Source organism: Myotis yumanensis, unplaced genomic scaffold (genome assembly GCF_028538775.1).
Source record: "Myotis yumanensis isolate MYYU_CA2020_CCGP unplaced genomic scaffold, mMyoYum1.0.hap1 SCAF_11, whole genome shotgun sequence".
NCBI classification, from domain to species: Eukaryota; Metazoa; Chordata; class Mammalia; order Chiroptera; family Vespertilionidae; genus Myotis; species Myotis yumanensis.
This window is the reverse complement of record NW_027223762.1, coordinates 17969329-17990983: the sequence shown is the minus strand read 5'-3', so window position 1 is coordinate 17990983 and position 21655 is coordinate 17969329. Positions and strand designations below refer to the sequence as shown.

Below are 21655 nucleotides of genomic sequence, written 5' to 3'. Positions count from 1 at the left end.
TGAGAATTAAATGACTTCCTTCTCATGTGAATGGGAGGAGCCGTTTATTCCGCCTCCGGAGCAGCTCCATTAAAAGCTATCACTGCCCCTATAGCGCAGGTTCATTCATAGGGACCCAGCATGGCCGATAAGTCAAAATTTATTGACTACATTGATGAAGCTTTGGAAAAATCTAAAGAAACTGCACTTTCTCGCTTGTTTTTCACCCATCAGGGGATTCCTTACCCCGTCACCATGTGCACCTCAGAAACCTTCCAAGCCTTGGACACCTTTGAAGCCAGAAGGGATGACATCCTGCTAGCATCTTATCCAAAGTGTGGTAAATAGCAGCTCGTGTTCACTTTGTCATGACATAGTGCGTGGGTAGGGCAGGGTGCAAGGCAAAGGTGGGGAGGAAGCCAGCCAGAAATCAGTGAGGACCAAGAGGGGTCAGAGCACAGGTTGCCAAGTCAGTAACTAAAACTGCTAGATTTGGAAACCACAGGATCTGAGGAGGGAGGTGTGTGTGTGAAATGGACGTGATGGCTGGTGGGTGTAGAAGGAGAGAGATGCACAGAGGGGCCGGAAACAGAAACACGAACGCAGGAAAGTCTGGTTGCCATGGAGCACTGACTGTAGTAGAGATTTTCATCCTGATTTTTGACTGAAGAAAAACCATGGCCGTGTCCATAATTTAGGTAATGATTTCCATGTAATGGTTCTTTTTCAGGACCAAGCATCAATCCTCCAGTTCCTCAAACCAGCTTTATAATGGTTGTCCATCGGTGGACAATAAGACATTAAGAATCCAAATTATCTTATTTTACACCACCTACTTTTGATTCTTTTAACCATAATTTTATCTCTGTTTATTAAAGCCAACGTCACTCATTTAACATTTTTCTTTCTCTTAACTGATGCTGGGATTTTATAAAATCAAAGTTATATACTCCTATTGAAAATATTCATTAATGTAAGATAAAATAACATATGATTATAAAAGCAATCATTGCCACAGCATACAATTTTGCTATAATGAACATGTTATAATTAGAAAAGAAATACTGTCTCATGTTAAAGGAGAAATCTGAGTAATAGGTTGAATTTGATATTAATGTAGAGAAAAAAAGTTGAATTTTATATTAATGTAAGTAAATACTGTTTTCCACAAACCTTTGTTTCTTGCCACAGCCCAGGTTATTTTAAACACAGAAGAACCAACTGTACACATCGGGGAATGGTGGTTGATCTTACTTTTTATGATGGATATGCTGACGTAACATGCCTTTACTATATCAAGCCTCTTTAGTGAACTTTGATTGTCTGATTTTTCTTTCAGGTTCAAATTGGATTCTTCACATCATTGGTGAATTAATATTTGCTGATTCTAAAAAAAAGTATGAATATCCAGAATTCCCAATTCTTGAATGTGGGGACCCAGAAAAATATCAGGTTAGTATAAAACAGCCTTTACACTTATAGCAAATTATTAAAGAAAGATTTCTTCTGTTGGGGGATCTTTTAGTTTTGAGTTCAGAATGTACAATACTTAGAATTATTGTAACTTATTGTGTGCTTACCATATCCCCAGCACTTTTCAGGGATCATCTCATTTTATCACAGAATAACCTTATCACCATATTACAAAGGAGAACACTGTAGAGACTTGCTTAAGGTCAAGGAGGTAATAAATGGCAGGGCTAAGATTTGAACCCAAGTTTTCTGATTTGAGTTGTTAACCTAGTCTATACAGTATAGCCAGCTTATTAAAAAAAAAAAAAAAGAGGGAAAGCTTCCCCTGTAAAAAGGGAGTCTTTTCAGAGCATCTGAATTAACATGAAAAATGTTCTATAAGGTGAGTGAGACACATGGCTGTAGCTCCAGGGTTTCTGGAAAATGTCTTAACTCTGTATGGTATTTGGGTTTTGAATATCTGTAACTTATCAGAAATGTGGTTTTTTTTTTCCTCCAGGTAATTTTAAAAACATTTTTGTATTTTTGTAATTTTATCATATGTAAGAACAAAAATATTTTTCTTTGCAACTTGCATAGAACTCCACATAAAAGATATTCACTTTACAGAAAACTTTTCTAAAATATATTTTCTGAAATGAGACGTAGTTATATGTAGTTTTTACATTGCTTACTGTTTGGTTATATCACATTTTCATGAACATATTATTATATGTTTATCTAGTTTTGTTAGAATTACCTCCCATTTGCCCCTTGGATATTTTTCTAATCCTTTTAGGAACTTTACCATTTCTCACATGTCTTTATGGTGGAAAAAGGACTCTTTCACTTAATCTGAAAATTACCACCTGTGTGATTCTTCAAAACCTCAAAGCCTGTGGTTAATATCTAAAATGAGGGTTACAATATCTACCTGAGAGGATTATTGTAAATGAACCTAAGAGTACATCTAAGACTAAAAAGTGCAATTTTTATAAATCAAGTATTATGACTCCCAGTCACCACGTGGACCCGCACCATTGAATGTAGAAGAGATACAAATTCAGGCAAAGAGTGGATTGCGGATTATGAGCATTTTTGAACAAAATATTTGGTATGATTGTGAGAAAAGGTAAATGTTTAAAAAAATGATAGGCAGTATCCAACAAGGAAGTTCAAAAGGAGGATTTTAACTATTTATTCATTTATGATTCTCCACTCCTCATCCGCACAAAGGAAATAGACATGTTAAAAAAAAAAAAAAAGAGAGGAGGAAGAGAAGACACCACAATAGTGATGCTTAAAACTACTATCAGACACTCACTAAGTTTAGGAGTGATTCACTATACACATAAACACACACACACATGCACACACACACGCTTTCACCTTGTTGTGTATATTTTTAAGAGAATGAAACAGTTTCCATCGCCAAGGATTTTGGCAACTCATCTCCATTATGACAAACTACCTGGGTCCATCTTCAAGAATAAAGTCAAGGTGAGTGTCCTTTCCGACTGGTATTTCAGTGTGAAGTTTTTAATGTATAGCATAGCTATTGGCTTTCTGAGCCATATGATGAATTTGTTACTCATCATAGACTTTTAATAAATGACATGTAAGATTTGGGCATTTCTTTTGTTGTTTCTTTCCTCAGATATATCTGTTGTAGTTGCATAAATCAAAGGAATTTTCTGCTAGGATATAAAACATATTTTAAAACCCGTTTTATAGTGAAGAGATTTCAGAACCCCACTAGGATAATTAGTGTTTAACAAAAGAATACAACCTAAGAAAATAAGCAAAAAGTGTTCCTTTAGTTCTATCTGGTGAGTTACCTGAAGTCTGAAACGATTTTATTTCTGAATTTCACGTGGAATAGCAAACTTCATGTCATACATAAATTACTATAGGTGTTTTAGCTACTCTTTTTTGTTTTTAAAAAAACTTGTTTTATTAAACAGTATTGATCTATTCTCATAATTATTAGTTTTTATCCAATCCTTTTTTGTTTTCACCTGACTCTCCCCAATTCCTTATTTCTGGGTGCCTCTTTTCTCTGTCTCAGGAGCAAAGATGAGAATTAATCAAAATAAGGATTCAAACTCTTGAATGCCACAAATAGGAATGAGAGGATAGGGCAATAATAGCAAAGAAAGTGGGAGGAGGGAAACAGCTAAGATAACTGCAATGGTAACAGGAAAGAGGGGAAATAATGGAGGAGGAAAGAAATCACTAGGGAAGTGCAGGCTTAAAATTAGTGCCTTGTAGCCAGGGTACAGGATCCTAGGAACTTAGAATTGGAAAATACCTTAAAGGTCATCTACTCCGCCCTAGCCAGTTTTGCTCAGTGGATAGAGCATTGGCTTGGGGACTGACGGGTCTCAGGTTCGATTCTGGTTGAGGGCACATGGCCGGGTTGTGGGCTCGATCCACAGTAGGGGGCATGCAGGAGGCAGCTGATCAATGATTCTCTCTCATTGTTGATGTTTCTAGCTCTCTCTTCTTCTCCCTTCCTCTCTGAAATCAATAAAAATATATTTAGAAAACAAACACACAAAAAAGGTCATCTACTCCAATCATCACGAGGTGTTTGAATTCCAGTAAGTGGCTGTCTGGATTCTGATTTATAAAACATTTGGATTTGGAGAGAAACAGCTTCACTGTCACAGGAATACAAGGGAAGTGGCCAAGGGAAAAGAAAAGAAAGAGCCAAGGGAAGTGGTTGATGCTGGGGATTTGTCCACATCCAGCTGGCCTTCACTGTTCAAATTTATGGCTTTGTAAAATTATAAAGTGCTACAAGCCAGGGAAACTAATAAATGTTAGCCAAAGCCCCAAATATAACACCCTCAAGTGACAAAAATTGGCTGTCTTTGGATTGGGGGCAAGGGTAGGTGAAATATATAGACCCCAGCTTATTTATCTCTATTCAATTGTATCCTGTATTTCTTTATTTTTTAAAATATATTTTATTGATTTTTTACACAGAGGAAGGGGGAGAGATAGAGAGTTAGAAACATCAATGAGAGAGAAACATCAATCAGCTGCCTCCCACACGCTCCCTTCTGGGGATGTGCCCGCAACCAAGGTACATGCCCTTGACCGGAATTGAACCTGGGACCCTTCAGTCCGCAGGCTGACGCTCTATCCACTGAGCCAAACCGGTTAGGGCTCCTGTATTTCTTTAGACCAAGCATGTCAAACTCAAAAGCTAACATGAGCCAAATAAAAGAGGCATGTGGCCCACAGGCCATGAATTTGACATGCTTGCTTTAGACTGACAAGGTGTTTTGAGATCCTGATTCCCTTCAGTTTCATGTCATCTACAAATCTGATAAGTATAGCTTCTATATCTTTACCTAAATCAACCATTAAAATGATGGCCTGTTCAGGACAGGAGAAATGCCTCAAAACCTCTCCAGGCATGTTTACCTTAATTATTTAGCCTCCTTTCACAGGAGTTCTATATACTTAATGGCTTCTGCTTTCAGCTTAAAATCTTCCATTTTGTAGAAGAAGTAATTAGCAACAAATTACTAATTTAGAACTGTCTAAGGAAAGCTTGGTGTTCGTCAACAAGGACTTGTGAGAACACATGGTGCCCCCTGGTGGTCTACTTCTTGTATGTGATCTCAAATCATCTATTTAGTCAATTCTGGAAAAATTCCTCCTGACGGAAGTCAGGTTCACAAATCTGCAGTTTGCCAATCCATGCCTGCCTCCTTTCTGAACCTGGAATGATTTCTTCCAATTTCTAGTCCTCGGAAGCTTTTGTGTGTTGTCTCAGATTCCTCAGTGGCCATTAACAGTGCTCAATGCTGTATTCTTCAATTTCCTCAGTTCTTGAAATGGAATTCGTTAGGCCAGAAAGCCCAACTAAATTCACTCAGAGCAGCCAGATATTCTCCTGCAATCATTTGGTTCTCTTGGGTTTCAATGTGCTCTTCACAATGTTCATTTCACACTTTTCATTCAAAAGAACAAATTCACTCCTCATCAGAGAAGACAGGCATAACATGGGAAGTCAGAGGTTCTGCTGCATCTACATCACTCATCACACCTTGGGCCCTGGAGAATGGGCCTGCCATTCTTTGATCTTCTGACACCAAACTCTAAACATTCTCCTTAATATTTACTTTGCTTAAGGGTTCAACCTCTTAGCTCATGTGCTTGTGAGCTTGCTCTTTATTCCTTTTTTATATCTTCTGTGTATGCCTCTTTACTGTCTAACTCATTAGCAAAAATCTTCTCCTACAACAGTGGTTCCCAAACTTATTTGGCCTACCGCCCCCTTTCCAGAAAAAATATTACTCAGCGCCCCCTGGAAATTAATTTTTTTAAAATTTTAATAGCAATTAGAAAGATATATGTATTAATGTTTCTACCTTTTCCGTAAAATATAGTAAAGAAAGGTGTAAATTAGAAACATTGAAGTTTGAAATTATGAAACTATTTGTTGAACTCAGAATAGAAAGTAATACAAAAAAAGTTAAAACAAATGCACCTGTGGCCATCACCGCCCCCCTGGATCGCTGCAGCGCCCACCAGGGGGCGGTAGCGCCCACTTTGGGAATCACTGTCCTACAACAACAATGTTCTTTTTCTTCTTTTCTCCCCTCTCCCAAGACTTCCCCATCTGTCATCTCCAAGTCCTCAATTTTTTACTATTATTCTTTCTCTACATATTAACAAAAGTATGTAGCATACAAAGGACACATGATTTTGCCCACCCTTTCACTTTTCCAAAGTTCAAAACATAGACCTAAACCAATTAACTTAATTTTATCTCCCTAGATACTGGTGATATTTCGAAATCCTAAAGATACTGCAGTATCTTTTTTCCATTTCCACAATGATGTCCCTGATATTCCAAGCTATGGCTCTTGGGATGAATTCTTCAGACAATTCATGAAAGGACAAGGTATGACGGATGGTAAAATAATTCTCCTTACTTTGACAGATGATCACATAAATACGAAAATTCAAATGTGTTTTAGGGTAAAGAAAGAAAGGAGATTAAGGCGGATCCAGGAACCAAAAATAACTTTTAAATGAAATTTTATAGCCCCACTAGTTCTATGTATCAAACAGTACATTACTGTTCTTAAAAATAATGTAGACGATTTATATGTTGACTATGAGTATTGAGTGGCCATATAGACATGGGACAAAGAGGCTTAAAACAGAGTCATGTAGAAAAGTGTTTCTAGTTCCTTTCCCTTAAGTTTCTGTCTAACATGATAACAAGCAAAAATAGATAAAATCGTGACACCGAGTAACCACAACTTACGTATTTGTTTACCAGAGAGGAAATGAATTTTTTGTTAGACCATGTTGATGTTTTACTCTGGTTATTGATAACTACAATTGTAGAAGTGTCTACTAATGCTCCAGGTATTAAACTAGATGTTATAAATCCAGGATTTCATTTCAGACCATAACAACCTATAAGTAAGGCAGTATTGGTCCCATTGCACGAATGAGGAAACTAATCAAAAAAGTTAAATCACTTGCCACTGGCCCTCCTGCTTGTAAGTGGCAGTGACTCTGCTTCCACAGGTTAACTACTGTCTTCTTTTAGTAGCGGCTCTGTTGAGTTTTCATAGTGTAGAAGGAAGAACTAATGCCAGGTGAGCCTTGAGGAGAAATCATTGCCAGGTCCCTCTAAGAAGATTGCTTTTAAAGGTGATCAGCCCAGCAATACCATGCCATCCCACATGCATGGACACTGGATACAGCACTGGCTCCTTAGTAAAGATCAAACATTGGGATTGGGATGTTGCAGAAACAGAAAGTGCACAGGAGATGTTTATGAGGCACCATTAAGAAAGCTTTGGTTTGTCTGGTATCTACTCACTAAGACTGGATGGAGGTAGTGAAGGCAAGTCCGAAACATTACCCCATTAATAATACAAGAGAGCATTCAACCATGAGAACTCTATTTTAGGGATTTTTGTTGCCCTATCCATCCTTTTGGCCTAATTATTTGATGGACTATGATGAGATATGGTGGCAATAACTTGGAGGGAGTTTCTGCCTAGTGAACTTAAAAATTCAGCTTAATGGAGGCAGCTCAATACACTGGAAAATGTGTATGATTTGTAATGAGAAGGCCTGGATTAGGATTCACCACCTCTTATTATATATTAGTGATTAATATTAGATAAAATAGCTACCACTTACTTAGCAGTGACTACTTGCCAGGCACTACATGCTATCATTAACACACGTTATTTAACTCTAATTCTCATAAGACCCCTCTATGGATTATACTATTATCATCACCATTTAATGAAGAAAGAAATAGAGACATAGAAAGGTCACACAGCTATTAAGTAGCAGATTAATTAATGGCTTCTTTTAGTAGTGGCTCAGTTTTCCAACTGTATGTTTTATGAAGTCTAAACACACATCAAGCGATTCTGATAAAAACTTAGTATTCTGGCTTCTAAGACTTAAAATACAAAAATAGTATGTAATGTTTCATTAATAATGTTTATGTCCATTACATGATGAAGTAATACTATTTTGTCGTATACTGGGTTAAATAAAATGAAATATTAAAATTAATTCCACCTATTCCTTTTTTTTTTAATGTGGCTACTAGAAAAATTTAAATTACAGGTGTATTTAAATTTTGGACAATACTGATCTAGATAATATCTGTCGCATCATTTCTTTCTGGCATTATCTCTGTCAGTTTTCATGTATCAATCACTATTTCTGAATTATTTTATTCACCTAAATATTCATGAATGTCTTGCAGTTTTTATCAAACCATTTTACAACTTGCTTAATTGTGTTGTTATTTATGAAGATAAAGTGAACAAATATCTAATAAGAACTGGCTATGCCAGTTCTTTTGGAACAGGGATTTAATATAACTTATAAACATCTTCTTTGAGCTCAATCAAATATAGATAGTTTATATTTTAACCTCCATAATTTTAAATTCCTTAAATATTCTTTTTCTTGTGTTTTTAGTTTCTTGGGGAAGCTATTTTGACTTTGCAATTAATTGGAACAAACATCTTGATAATGAAAGTGTTAAGTTCATATTATATGAGGACCTGAAAGAGGTGAGATTATGATTATTGATATTCTAAAGCAAGATTTATTATAAACTACAACATGGAACACTTATATATAATGTCTGGATGTATGAACACATATTGTATTCAATAAAAAAGAAAGAAGAATTTTCAGATATGTGTATACTGTTAGGGAAAACAAACAACGCATAAGTGCTTAGGTTGACTATTTAATATAAATAAAATAATGCTTAGCAATTTATAACTAACAGTTGCTGCTTTATTTTCCTTTTATGATAGATGGTTCAAATTAGGAATGAGAAAAACAATAGGTAGGTCTTAACTGAGATTTAATTGTACATGCATTCGACTTTGGATTTATGTTTTCCATGTAATTTTTAATTGTTTATTCACAAACAGTGAGTGATTGCTCAGCATGGTTCTAGGCCAGGGGTGGGCAAACTTTTTGACTCGAGGGCCACAATGGGTTCTTAAACTGGACCGGAGGGCCGGAACAAAAGCATGGATGGAGTGTTTGTGTGAACTAATATAAATTCAAAGTAAACATCATTACGTAAAAGGGTACAGTCTTTTTTTTTTTTTTTTTTAGTTTTATTCATTTCAAACGGGCCGGATCCGGCCGGCGGGCCGTAGTTTGCCCACGGCTGTTCTAGGCCCTTGGGATACATCAGTGAGCAGACCAGACAAATTTCCCTGCCCTGGAGAAGCTGACATTCTCCCTGGAGAAGTCAAGAAGACAGAGTGATAAATAATAAACAATAAAAACAAAAATGTGTAAAATATGTGAGAAAAAGGAAATGGCATAGCTGACTAAGAAAACACTGGAAATGCCTGAGGATAGGAGATGGGGACGCTAGACAAATCCCAGGATAAAATAGGATGGTCAGGGGGAAACCTCATGGAAAGGATGGGATTTAAGCAAAGATCTGAAGAAAGTGAAGGAGTGAGCCATGTGGGTAACTGGGTGCCAGAGCTTCCCAGGCAGAGAGAATCGACTGGAGCAAAGGCCCTGAGGTAGGAGCTCCTGTTTGATAAAGGGACAGGAAGCAAGCAGATGTGCCTGGGTCAGTAGAGGTGAACAAGGGGGCACTAACCAGTGAGAACACCACCCATGTGGGGTGGAGTGTGAGGAATGGCGTGGCAGTTCATTGAAATGACTTCGGCTTTCACTCTGCGTGAAATAGAAAGCCACTGTAGGAATCCAGCAGATATGTGGTAGAAGTTGACATGTTGTTGTTGTTTTTTGTATTTATTTTATTGATTTTTTACAGAAAGGAAGGGAGAGGGATAGAGAGTTAGAAACATCGATGAGAGAGAAACATGGATCAGCTGCCTCCTGCACACCCCTTACTGGGGATGTGCCCGCAACCAAGGTATATGCCCTTGACCGGAATCGAACCTGGGACCCTTGCGTCCGCAGGCCGACACTCTATCCACTGAGCCAAACCAGTCAGGGCGAAGTTGACATGTTTTTAATAGGATCACTCTGGCTGGTGTGTGAGAACAGACTGGAGAGGAGCAAAGTACAGGGAAAACTAGGAGGCGGCTCCTGCAGGAAGGAGTCCAGCCACGGGAAGATGGTGGCTCAGGCCAGAAGCAGCAGTGGAGATGATGAGAAGCGGTTTATTTCTAGGTTTATACGAAGAGAAGAATCAGCCCTGGCCGGTATAGCTCAGTGGATAGAGCATCAGTTTGCAGACTGAAGGGTCCTAGGTTCCATTCCGGTCAAGGGCATGTACCTCGGTTGCAGGCTCCTTCCTGACCAAAGCCCTGGTTGGACGATTGGCAGGAGGCAGCCAATCGATGTGTTTCTCTCACACTGATGTTTCTCTCTGTATTTCCCTCTCTTTTCCATTCTCCCTAAAAATCAATGGAAAAATATCCTTGGGTGAGGATTAACAACAAAATTAAAAAAAAGACTATGATCATAGATAAAATTCTAACATATTAATTAATACTTACTATCATTATTTATATCCTAAATAGTGGAATAAGAATTCTAAATTAAAACCATAAAGTAAAACCAATACAGAATATCTTCTAAGGATATCTCGACTATTTATACAGAGGTATCAAATCTAAGTAGAGAGATAGACAGTTGAGTTAAACAGGCTTAATGAATCCATTCTGTCTAAGAAACCTGTCTTTGCTCACAGCACGATTCCCATAGAAAGGAGGTTATCTTTTACATTTTTGTTTTTTAGAATCTGGCCGCTGGAATAAAACAAATTGCCGAGTTCTTTGGATTCTCTCTCACTGGGGAGCAGATTCAAACTATCTCCGCTCAGAGTACCTTCCAGGCAATGCGAGCAAAGGCCCAGCAAACGCACGGGGCTGTTGGCCCGTTCCTGTTCCGCAAAGGTAAAGTGGCATTGGTTTCTAGGACATCCGTCCATTTGTACGTAACAGGGGATCCCTGTGACTTGATCTTAAATGAGACAGGTTTTTCTTTTCCTCCCCGTCAACAAGAAGGCTGGATGCAGTTCAGAGCTGGGACCGGCGGCACCGCAGTATCTCTTAGATACTGAGTTCCTTCCGCCTTTCTGCCCGTCACCTTGTGTGATGACAAGGGAGCAACGAGAGCTCCGCCATTACATTAAAATTAAAGGATTATTTTATTAAAATGAAAAGGGAAAGGCCTCACTCGGTGACTTCTTATACTTGTTGGCTGGGAAATGTGATTTTATTTTTAAGGTGGGCACACGATTACCCAATTAAAATGAGGGTCTTGTTAATAAGGAAGAAGAAGAAAATGAGTATTGGATAGGCAACTCGTTGTCTCTGGCACCGATGATTTTACTGAATTTCATGATAGTATTCTAATTGCTTGTGGAAATTTATGATAGGATAGCTTAAGGATTGCCAGTTTTACTTTATTGCATATGTATTGAGAGTGATGTGATTTAGAGGCAGCCCATATAACCACAACAGCTATCAATTATTGGGCATCTATCATGCGTTAGAACCTTGCTGGGCCTAAATTTCATAGCAAAAAAAAAAAAAAATTCATCCTTAATTTTACAATGTGGGCACCATGTGCAGAGATAGTAATTTGTCATTGTCACAAAAACTAATACATGATGGAGTCAGGATTTGAACTTAGGTCTGCTTAACTCAACTACACTTTTTCAAGTGAAGGCCTATTTTTAAAATCCACTGTGAATGGAACATTGATTGTAAAACTGATTTCAGTTTCATTCCTGACCATAGCCCTGATTTTTATTATGCTCAGTCTTATTAGCTTTAAGGAGGGGGGAAATACAACCTTTCTATACATGTTAATCAAATAGCATTCAGAATAGAAAAATCCTAAAACAAATAACACAATACCAAGATTTTTAATAATATTTCTTTTAGAAAATTCAGAAAGCACTGAAATATGTGAAAAAGCATTAAAAAGTATCCCTATTTCTCTCACCAGGAAGGTTTAACATTTTGGCATATTTCTCCCACTTTATTCTGTGATGTTTATATAGTGGATGACATTTGTAAACAGTTTTGTGTTTTATTTTATTCCCTTCATATATCTAAGCATTCCCTTACGTCTTTAAACCCTCTTTATGAGCACAAATTTCAATGGCTTATGCAACATGGAACTTTTAACTTCAACCCAAATTATCAAAAGATTTTAAAGGAAGAAGTAACTTCATATATATATATATATATATATATATATAAACTTTTTGCTTATTTTTATTGATGTTTAGGGAGAAAGGAAGGGAGAGGGAGAGAAACAATGATTGGCTGCCTCCTGCAGGGATCAAACTGCTGCTGATCAAACAATGGAACCAAACTGGTCAGGGCAACTTCCTTTACTTTTAAAAGCAAATAAGAAAAACATATCCTAATCCCAGGCAAATAATCACTCTCTGCAAAATTTTCAGTATCTGAGGTCTTAACCAAAACTTGATGTAAAATGTTAACTTCTCAAAGATATTTAAGCTATTTAAAATACTTTAGAGAGGAAAAAACTGGCTCTCAAGAAACTAGAATTTTAGGTTCCGAGTGTTGGGAGAGAGATGGAGATGGGAGATCACTGAGGCCAAGAAAGCAAGTCACCGCCCTGGCTGGTGTTGCTCAGTGGTTAAAGTGTCGGCCATACAGGGAAGGGTTTCAGGTTTGATTTCTAATCAAGGGCACATACCTGGGTTGCAGGTTCATTCCAGACTCTAGTTGGGGGGCCTGCAGGAGACAACCAATCGAGATGTCTCTCTTACATTGATGTTTCTCTCTCTCTCCCACCCCCTCAACTTTCCCTCTCCTCCCCACCACTTCCACTCTTTCACTCTATCTAAAAGCAATGGAAAAAATAGCCTCAGGTGAAGATTTTAAAAAAAGAGTATGTCACCTACTATACCACAGATGGAGAAGTCCCAATGTATACTGTTAATTTTACAAAAGGAATTACATTTATTTTGTTTTGTTTTTTAAAATCTATATAATGAAAGCCTATGCAACCATTATGGTGGAACGACCAAAACAACTGGTTGCTATGATGTGCATTGACCACCAGGGGGAAGATGCTCAACACAGGAGCTGTCCCCTGGTGGTTAGTGCACTCCCACAGGGGGAGAGCCGCTCAGCCTGAAGCTGGGCTCATAGGTGGCAAGTGCAGTGGTGGTGGCTGGAGCCTCTCCCACCTCTGCGGCAGCGCTAAGGAGCAGCGAGCCAAGTGGTAAGGAGCGAGGGGTCCCAGACTGTGAGAGGGCGCAGGCCAGGCTGAGGGACCTCCTCTCAGTGCATGAATTTCGTGCACCGGGCCTCTAGTATATACATTTTATTGATTTCAGAGAGAAAGGAGGGAGAGGGAGAGGGAGAATGATAAAAACATCAATAATGAGAGAGTCATTGATTGGCTGCCTCCTGCACACCCCCCACTGGGAATTGAGCCTACAACCCAAGCATGTGCCCTTGACTGGAATTGAACCTGAGACCTTCCAGTCCACAGGCTGACACTCTATCCAATGAGCCAAACCAGCTAGGGCTACATTTGTTTTGAAGACTGTCTAATTTTTTTCATGTGTTCATTTTCACATTTCAGAGTGAAACACTACAATGAAAAATGGTAAAATAAAAAATATTCTAACAGGTGTCTGTGTCTACTTTTTTTTGTGTGTGCTGTAGGTGAAGTTGGTGATTGGAAAAATCTGTTCAATGCAACTCAGAACCAGGAAATGGATGAAAAATTCCAAGAGTGCTTAGCAGGCACTGTCCTAGGAGCAAAGTTGAAGTATGAATCATATTGCCAAGCTTGATTCTGGTCAGTTCATCCAGCCTGAGTGTTTTATTTTCTTTAATAATAACCGAATTTAAATAATTACATAATAAATTGATCCAATAATCAAATAATTACAAATAACATGTAGAGATAAACAACACAAAGTTAACAATAATGAAAACAGCTGAAGCTTTTCAGCAAAAACTTAAGTTTATTCACTTTTTGAGAAAAGGCCAATTAGCTAAAAGAGGGATATTAAATAAATGTATTTAATATGCCTGGCTGGTGTGGCTTAGTAGATTGAGCATTGTCCCGTGGACCAAGAGGTTTGATTCCCGGCCAGGGCACATGCCTGGGTTGCAGGCTCGATCCTCTGACGTGCAGAAGACAGCCAATCAATGTGTCTCTCTCATTGGTGTTTCTATCTCTCTCTCTCTCTCCTTCTCCCTTCCCCTCTGAAATCAATAAAAACATTTTTTTAAATGTATCTAACATGAAGATAAAATAAAGACCTTTTATATATTAAAAACTGAGAAAAATAGTCCCTAACATGTGCACTACAAGGAATATTCGACAAAGTGGTATAGGTAAAAGGAACACAATACCAGTTGGAAATTTCAATCTACACAAGGAATAAAGAGCACCAGAAATGGTACATATGTGAGTATATATATGAGCTATTTTCCTCACTTTAAAAGCTCTTTAAAAGATAATTATCTATTCAAAGCAAAAGTAGTAAAAATGTACTTTGTAGTTTATAATATATGTAAAAGAAAATATATGACAGCAATGGCACAAAAGATGGGAGAGGAGGAACAGAAGTATACCCTTTTACATTTTGGAAAGCAATCTGGTAAATTATATGGCCATATATCTTACAATCCAGCAATTATACACCTAGGCATAAATTCTGGAGAAACTCCCACATTTGCAAACAGATATACTGTAAAAGGAAAATCTTTATTGCGGTATGGTTTGCACATACGGAGAAATTTACAGACTAAACTGAGAGGCAAAAAAACAACCAAACAAAAAAACCAAAATCCAAATCAAAGAGGAGACATTAGAACTGATAACAAAGAAATACTAAGCATCATAAGAAATTAAGAACAATTATACAACAAATTAGAGAACCTAGGAGAAATGAAAAAATTCCTAGAAACATACAACCTACCAATACTGAATGATGAAGGAAAAGGAAATCTAAACAGACCAATTACTAGTAAAGACATTGAATCAGTAATCAAAAACTTCCCAACAACAGAAAGTCCAGGACCAGGTGGCTTTACTCATGAATTCTGCCAAACACTTAAGACATTAACACTAATCCTTCTCAAAATCTTTCCAAAGATAGAAGAGGAGAGAACTCTTCCAAACTAATTTTACGAGGCCAACATTACCCTGATACCAAAGCCAGACAGGACACTACAAGAAAAGAAAATGATCCCTACTGAACATAGATGCAAAATCCTCAATGAAATATTAGCAAACCGAATTCAACAATATATTGAAAGGATCATACACCACAATCAAGTGGGGTTCATTTAAGGAATGCAAGGATGGCTCAACATATGCAAATGAATAAGTGTGATACAGCATGGTAACAAAATGAAGGATAAAAACCATATGAGCCCTGGCTGGGGACCCAGTTGGTTGGAGCGTTGTCCTGTACACCAGAAGATTGTGGGTTTGATCCCCAGTCGGGGCATGTATGGGAGGCAACTGATCAATGTCTGTCTGTCTGTCTGTCTCCCTCTTTCTCTCTCTCTCTCTCTCTCTGTCTCTCTCTCTCCTTTTAAAATAAACAAAAACATATCCTCAGGTGAAGATAAAAGAAACATATGATAATCTCAATAGATGTAAAAGAGCCTTTGACAAAATTCAACATTCATGATAAATCTCTAAACAAATAGTATGTATAAAGGAATGTACCTCAACATAATAAAAGACATATATGTCAAGCCCACATCTAACATCATACTTAATAAAAGGGAAGAGGTTTTCCTCTAGCATCAGGAAAAAGACAAGGGTGCCTACTCTTGATGCTTTTACTCAACATAGTACTGGAAGTCCTAGCAAGAGCAATTAGGCAAGAAATAGAAATCAAAGGCATCCAAATCAGAAAGGAAGAAGTTTGCAGATAACATGATCTTATGTATAGAAAACCCTAAAGACTCCACCAAAAGCCTGGCCGGCTTAGCTCAATAGTTGAATGTCGCCCTATGAAATCAGGAAGTCACAGTTCAATTCCCAATCAGGGCACATGTCCAGGTTGTGGGCTTGGTCCCTAATGGGGGACGTGCTGGAGGCAGCCAGTCAATGATTCTCTCTCATCATTGATGTTTCTGTCACTCTCTCCCTCTCCCTTCCTTTCTGAAATTTAAAAAAAAAAAGTATCTTTAAAAAATTTTTTTCCAAAAGACTCCACCAAAAAAACCCCCCAAACTATTAGAACCCAGGATTCTTCAGTCCTCAGGCCGCCACTCTATCCACTGAGCCAAACCTGTCAGGACTTCCCTTATTTTCTTGATGACTTGATGGCATCATGTACCTGCAATATCCAGATGCAGTTTCAAGTTCCTGTTTGAGGAATGATATGTCCTCCAGTGGGAACAGAGCCGATGATGTCATAGGAGCAGGAAGCACTGATTTCGAAAATGTGTGGTAAGGCTTACGCGTGGGAGACAACACTTTCAGTTTCCCTTCTACTGTTTCCTGGTTTCATGCAACTTGGTTTGGAGCATTTACTGCACTTGAAGGACAGTACACGCAGCTTGCTGAGTGTTGTCTCCTACCTGGGGCTGTAACTGAGTCTTCACTGCTCCAGCCCACTGTCCCATAAGGCCAGCTTTTGGGCAACGAGGTTCATAATAAAACCATTGAATCCTATGGTAGTCAGTGTACTGCCTCACTTCTTATTCTGCAGAATGGGTTCCTCAGTGAGAGATACCACGATGGTAAACAAGGTATTCAGAATGTCCAACAATGATGGTGCTGACAGAATCATCCATTCCTGCTGCACATCCTCTTCATTCATTCTGAACAAGCACTTGGCGGGAGCTGGCTGACTTCTACAGAAGTCTTCTCGCCCACCTGCTTCTCAAAAGCCTCCTCAGGAGTGGGCGCCTGTGGTGAACATTCACAAGGGAACACGGTATGTTTGAACCCTGTGCCCAGAGCTACCGGGAAAATATAATTTATAGCCATTGATACCCTGTCATAAGGGGGGATGTAGAAGAGAAGTGGGAAAGGCCTCCTGGAGCCGATGCCCAATATTTAACGTGCACTTGAGGTCCATCTTGGGACCACTTCTCTCCTTTCCCCTGGCGGAGATGTCGATGGCAGACTCCTGATTCTAATTCTAGCTCCCTTGCCTACCAGCTGTGGTGACATAACTTCTGTCTCAAACCTCAGTTTTCTCATCTGTTAAATGGTGATAGTAATGGCACCTACCTTGCCCTATTGTTGTGGGGTAAGTCCTCAGCATTCTTCAATCCACGTGTCCATGGACAGTTCCAATTGGTTCCCAATGGCCCGGCCTTAGTATCCCTCTGGGAGTGTGTCATAGTCTATTAGGTGAGTAGGAGTTCTTATAAAGTGAGGATTAGCGGTAAGGGCTTTGGTGATACACTCCACGAGGTCCCGCGGGGAGCGGTGGCTCTCCTAACTGCTGAACGGGCTGGTGCTGGGCACAGTGGCTGGCGTGAAGCACCTGTTGAACGAACGGATAGATGGACGGGTGCAAACGTAAGATGACGCCCCCAGGCCTCGTCCTCCCGGCCTCCCCCGTAAATGGCCTTGTAACTGTGGAAAGGGAAGGGGTGCTTTGGTGTAGGGCCTGTTCTAGGACTGAGTGCAGCCTGGGGCCACTTACCAGCCCCAACACTCTGGGCGAGTCAATTCGCTGTTTCTTCTCCTGTAAATGGAGCCGATAACTTCCACCCCCACCCCGAGCCCACCCTGGAAGAGGAACGGAGATGGTTTAAGCCTGGGCGCCCGGAGACGGCGGCGAGCTGCCCACGTCCCGCGGATTCTGACCTGCACGGGGTCCTGGACTCGCCCAGGGGCCGGGGTGCGGCCGCCGGGACCGGACACGCCCAGGCGCAAAAGTGGCGGCTGAGCGCCGGCCGCTCCGCGGGGCCTTCCGCGCGGGCTCGCGTCCCAGGCGCGTTTCCCGCGGCCCCGGAGCCGCAGATGACCTGTGCGGGAGCGGGCGGGCGGGAGGCGGAGTCCGCGGGGAAAACGAAACTGAGAGGAAGCAGCCCAGACCCGGCCGGGCTTCGCGGACAGCGGCGGCGCCTGGTGAGCGGGGCGGTCGGCGCGGGGCGGGGGGCGCCCAGGAGCGGCGGAGGGTCCGGAGCGCGGGGCGGCAGATGCGGGGGGGAGGGGGCGCCCAGGAGGCGAAGGGCTCAGAGCGCGGGGCGGCAGATGCGGGGGCGCCCAGGCGGCGAAGGGTTCAGAGCGCGGGCGGCAGATGCGGGGGGGAGGGGGCGCCCAGGCGGCGAAGGGCTCGGAGCGCGGGAGGTGCCCAGGCGCGCGCAGCCCGCGTCCCCAGCCCGGTGGTGAGGCAGGTGAGCGGCCCTGCAGCCCTGACCCCGCCTTTCCCGGAGGCCCTGGGCCCTGACCCAGGCCCGCAGTCGGGGTGCGGGACCCCTCCGGGATCCGGGACCCGTGCAGCGTGCTGGAAACCGGAAGTAGTTTCTGCTGGTGAACTTTTTATTAGAGCAAGTGAGGCACAGCCCAGGCCGGGGGTGGGGGGGTGGGGGAGGCGGGGCAGCTAGTGGAAGCCGGTAAGTCTTAGATTTGACTGAGCGATGGGCAGGCAGTACGGGGCTGCAGGGCCCATACAGTGGTTCAGTCATCCCTGGCCCACAATCTCTGTTACAATTGGTTCCCAATGGCCCGGCCTTAGGCCCCCCCACCCCCAACTGCATCCCCACCTCCCACCCTATAGCCCCTCTGCCCTCTCTTCTCAACCCTGCATGTGGGCCCTGGCCCCCTCCAGGATGACCACACTGCTGGTCTTTGCACTTCTGTGTCTTCCGGAAAGCGCCATCCCGCCCCCCTCCATACCAGCCCAGGCCAGTGCCTCTCCTTCCCCATTTGTTGAATGCTGCTGTGTCAGAGCAGCCTCCCTGAGCAACCTGCGTGTAAAAGGGACCCCACCCTCCCTTTGCTGTTACTCTGCTTCAGTTTTCAACATAGGCCTTACCACCCTGCGACCTTTTTTGTGGATTTGTCTGTGTTCCTCCACTAGTGAGCCCACCGGAGCAGGGTTTTGTTCGCTGGTATAACCCCAGCACTTACTACATAATAGGTGCTCATAAAATAGTTGTTTAATGAATGGTTATTTATAAATTGTCTTTTGAATCCCACAATAATGAGATTTCCTATTGCCTGTGATTCCTTTAGTACTAAAAATGCCTTGCCAGATAGAAGCTAAAAGGTACACACTCTCTGTCGCTGAGAAACTTAAAATCTTGAGCTGACTGTGCTACTTTCTCCAGTTTGCTTACGTGAACCTGGAGATCCCTAACACCCGGCCTGTAGGGTGTTCATTTAATTCACACATACTCCTTGGGTGCGTGCGGCAGGCAACCATTGTGCAGGCCCTGGAGGGGGCTGGCCCCCAGGCGCTCACCGTCTGCCCTAAGACCAGGCACAGCCAAAGCTGCTCTGGGTATGAGGAAGATGGGCATGTAACACTTGTTAGCGATCTCTTAGGAAAATGGTCACAGAGTATTAAAACAAGATTCATTAAAAATAGTTAAAAAGAAACCTGCTGGGGCTACCCCCCCCCCCCCCCAACTTGTAAGTACTTTTTCAAACGTGTCAGTTCAGCAGCCTATAAGTTTGTGCGTAGATTTCACTTAAATTCAAACTGACTTGTCATTCTGATGAGGAGCAGTTACTTTGAGTTAAAAGTACTGAGGATTTAAAGCATTTGTAAGGACTTTGGGTTAAGTAGTTGATAAAGACTCTTCCATACTGCTGTTCTGAGACCTCTGACCCCCTCCAACTTGAGGTGTGGTCTCATGGTTGTGACTAAACTAAATGACACTTGGGTTCCTGAAAATAATGGTACATCTGCAGATTCTTATCCTGAAACATTGGGCCAGGTGTTTATGGTATTCAGAGATTGCAGGTTTTAGAAAGGCGGTGCCGCATAAACCCTGTCTGTTTTGTAATGCTCTCAGCAGGATTTGGGGTTAGCACTTATAATACAGCATATTTCTGCAGTCAAATGATAAATAGGCAACAAAGTGTGATAAAGACTAAATAGCTCGTGTCAGTTTAGGTCTAGACCGAGGGCTACAAATATACCAACAATAAAACAAATGAAGACAAAATAATTCTCAGTTTTCATTTCATTTTTGGGGGAGGAGGGCGCGGTGGAATTGCAGACCAGAAGCACCATCTATAGGGGACCACAGGTGTGGGGGACTCTGCCGATGCTTTTCATCTGAATTACTCTTCGGAGCATCTGTAAATCCGGGGTTTCCAGGCCATGACGCAGAGGTTCAGAGGTGTCTAGCCAAGATCTCGGTGCCTCTGAAGCCTGACTCCACCGCACTAAGTAATGTGAAGGCGTTGCCTTTGCTCAGATCTAGGAACTTCCAGCACCCTGCTTCCAGCCGGCACCATAGCTCACCTGTATCAACACAGCGGCCTCTACTGGATCTCCCGACTTCTACTCATGCTCCTCTCCCCTTTCCAAACCCAGCCCCCATACTCTGTTCTCTACGTAGCATCAAAGTGCTCATTTAAAACACAAATCCAATCACATCACCTCTCTGCTTAGAACCCTCCCAGAGCTTCCTATTACCATCGCAACAACACCCACAGCCTGACCTGGCCTACAAGGGCTGTGTGCTGTGGCGCCTGCCCACCTCTCCCTCATTTCTTCCCTCGTTCACTGTGCAGCAGTCCTCTTGGCCTTTTTGTTGTCCCTCCAGTTTGTGCTGGTTCATGCTCAGAGTTTCCTCCCCCATATCTTGGTATCTTTCTCATCATTCAGACTTGATTTGACTATTGTCTTTCCTGACTACTGTATCTAAAACCACCTCCCTCACATTTCTTCCCCCACCTACCAATTCACCCTCTATTCTGTAGCCCTCATTAATTCTATCACAGCACTTCCGGCCATCTAGTCATCATGATATCCACTCCTGTTATTTGTTTCTGCACGTGGTCATTTCCTTCAGTGGAATGCAGGTGGGGACTTGCTCTCTCTTCTTCATGCCTGTGCACTCAGTGTCAGCACAGTGCTTGACATTTGATAAGTGTTTACTGAATGAATGAAGAAAGGATGCCAGGAAATAGCTGGTGAAGAAAAGGAAGAAGATGAGGAGGATTAAAGTGAAGTTTTTAAATTTTTTATGTTTTTATTGATGTTAGAGAAAGGAAGAGGGAGAGGGAGAAACATCAATGTGAGAGAAAGATGGGCCAACTGCCTCCTGCATGTCCCCCAGGCATGTGCCCTGACCAGGAATGTGCTTAATACCCGAGAATAGTACACTTAAAAATGGTTAAAAGGGTAAATTTCTTGTTATGTGTATTTTACCACAATGAGGGGAAAAAGTTAAAAAAAAAAGCACAGTGGCGTGCAGGGTAGAGAAGGAATTTCAGTGGCTATGAGGAACTGGTTCTGAGGTCCTGGCAGCAGTCCAGGAGTAAGATGGTGGCTTGAACCAGAACAGTGGCTATGATATCATCAAGAAGTAGGATTTGTGAGTCAGGACTTTGTTATGGATAAGAAAGTAGGGAAACGAAATGTCAGCGATGCCTCCCAGATTCATGGCTTTCAGACATAGTGGAGTCATTTTTTGAGACAGGAAATTCCAGACCAGCTTAAGGGAAGATCATATGTGCAGTTTGGGATCTTTTCGTTTAAAATTCTTTCATTCAAGTGGAGATGTTGGCTAGAGAGATATGAAACTCGGAGAAAGGT

The 21655-nt window shown here is 41.5% G+C and overlaps 2 protein-coding genes across 4 annotated transcripts in view; both read left to right on the top strand.

The window, feature by feature from the left end:
- The first annotated feature begins 120 nt into the window (after nucleotides 1-120).
- Nucleotides 121-14036, top strand: SULT6B1 (sulfotransferase family 6B member 1). The gene is made up of 7 exons (XM_070429025.1): nucleotides 121-319; nucleotides 1319-1431; nucleotides 2842-2931; nucleotides 6229-6355; nucleotides 8419-8513; nucleotides 10691-10847; nucleotides 13611-14036. Exons 1-7 carry the CDS (start codon nucleotides 121-123, stop codon nucleotides 13739-13741), a joined length of 912 nt encoding a protein of 303 aa, XP_070285126.1. The 3' UTR covers nucleotides 13742-14036.
- A 3889-nt stretch (nucleotides 14037-17925) lies between these two features.
- EIF2AK2 (eukaryotic translation initiation factor 2 alpha kinase 2) overlaps nucleotides 17926-21655 on the top strand; it is a 41244-nt gene continuing 37514 nt past the window's right edge. For all 3 annotated transcript variants that reach the window (XM_070429020.1, XM_070429021.1, XM_070429018.1), the window contains exon 1: nucleotides 17926-18006. The gene's annotated coding sequence lies outside the window, so the exon portion shown is untranslated. The remainder of the gene's footprint in view (nucleotides 18007-21655) is intronic.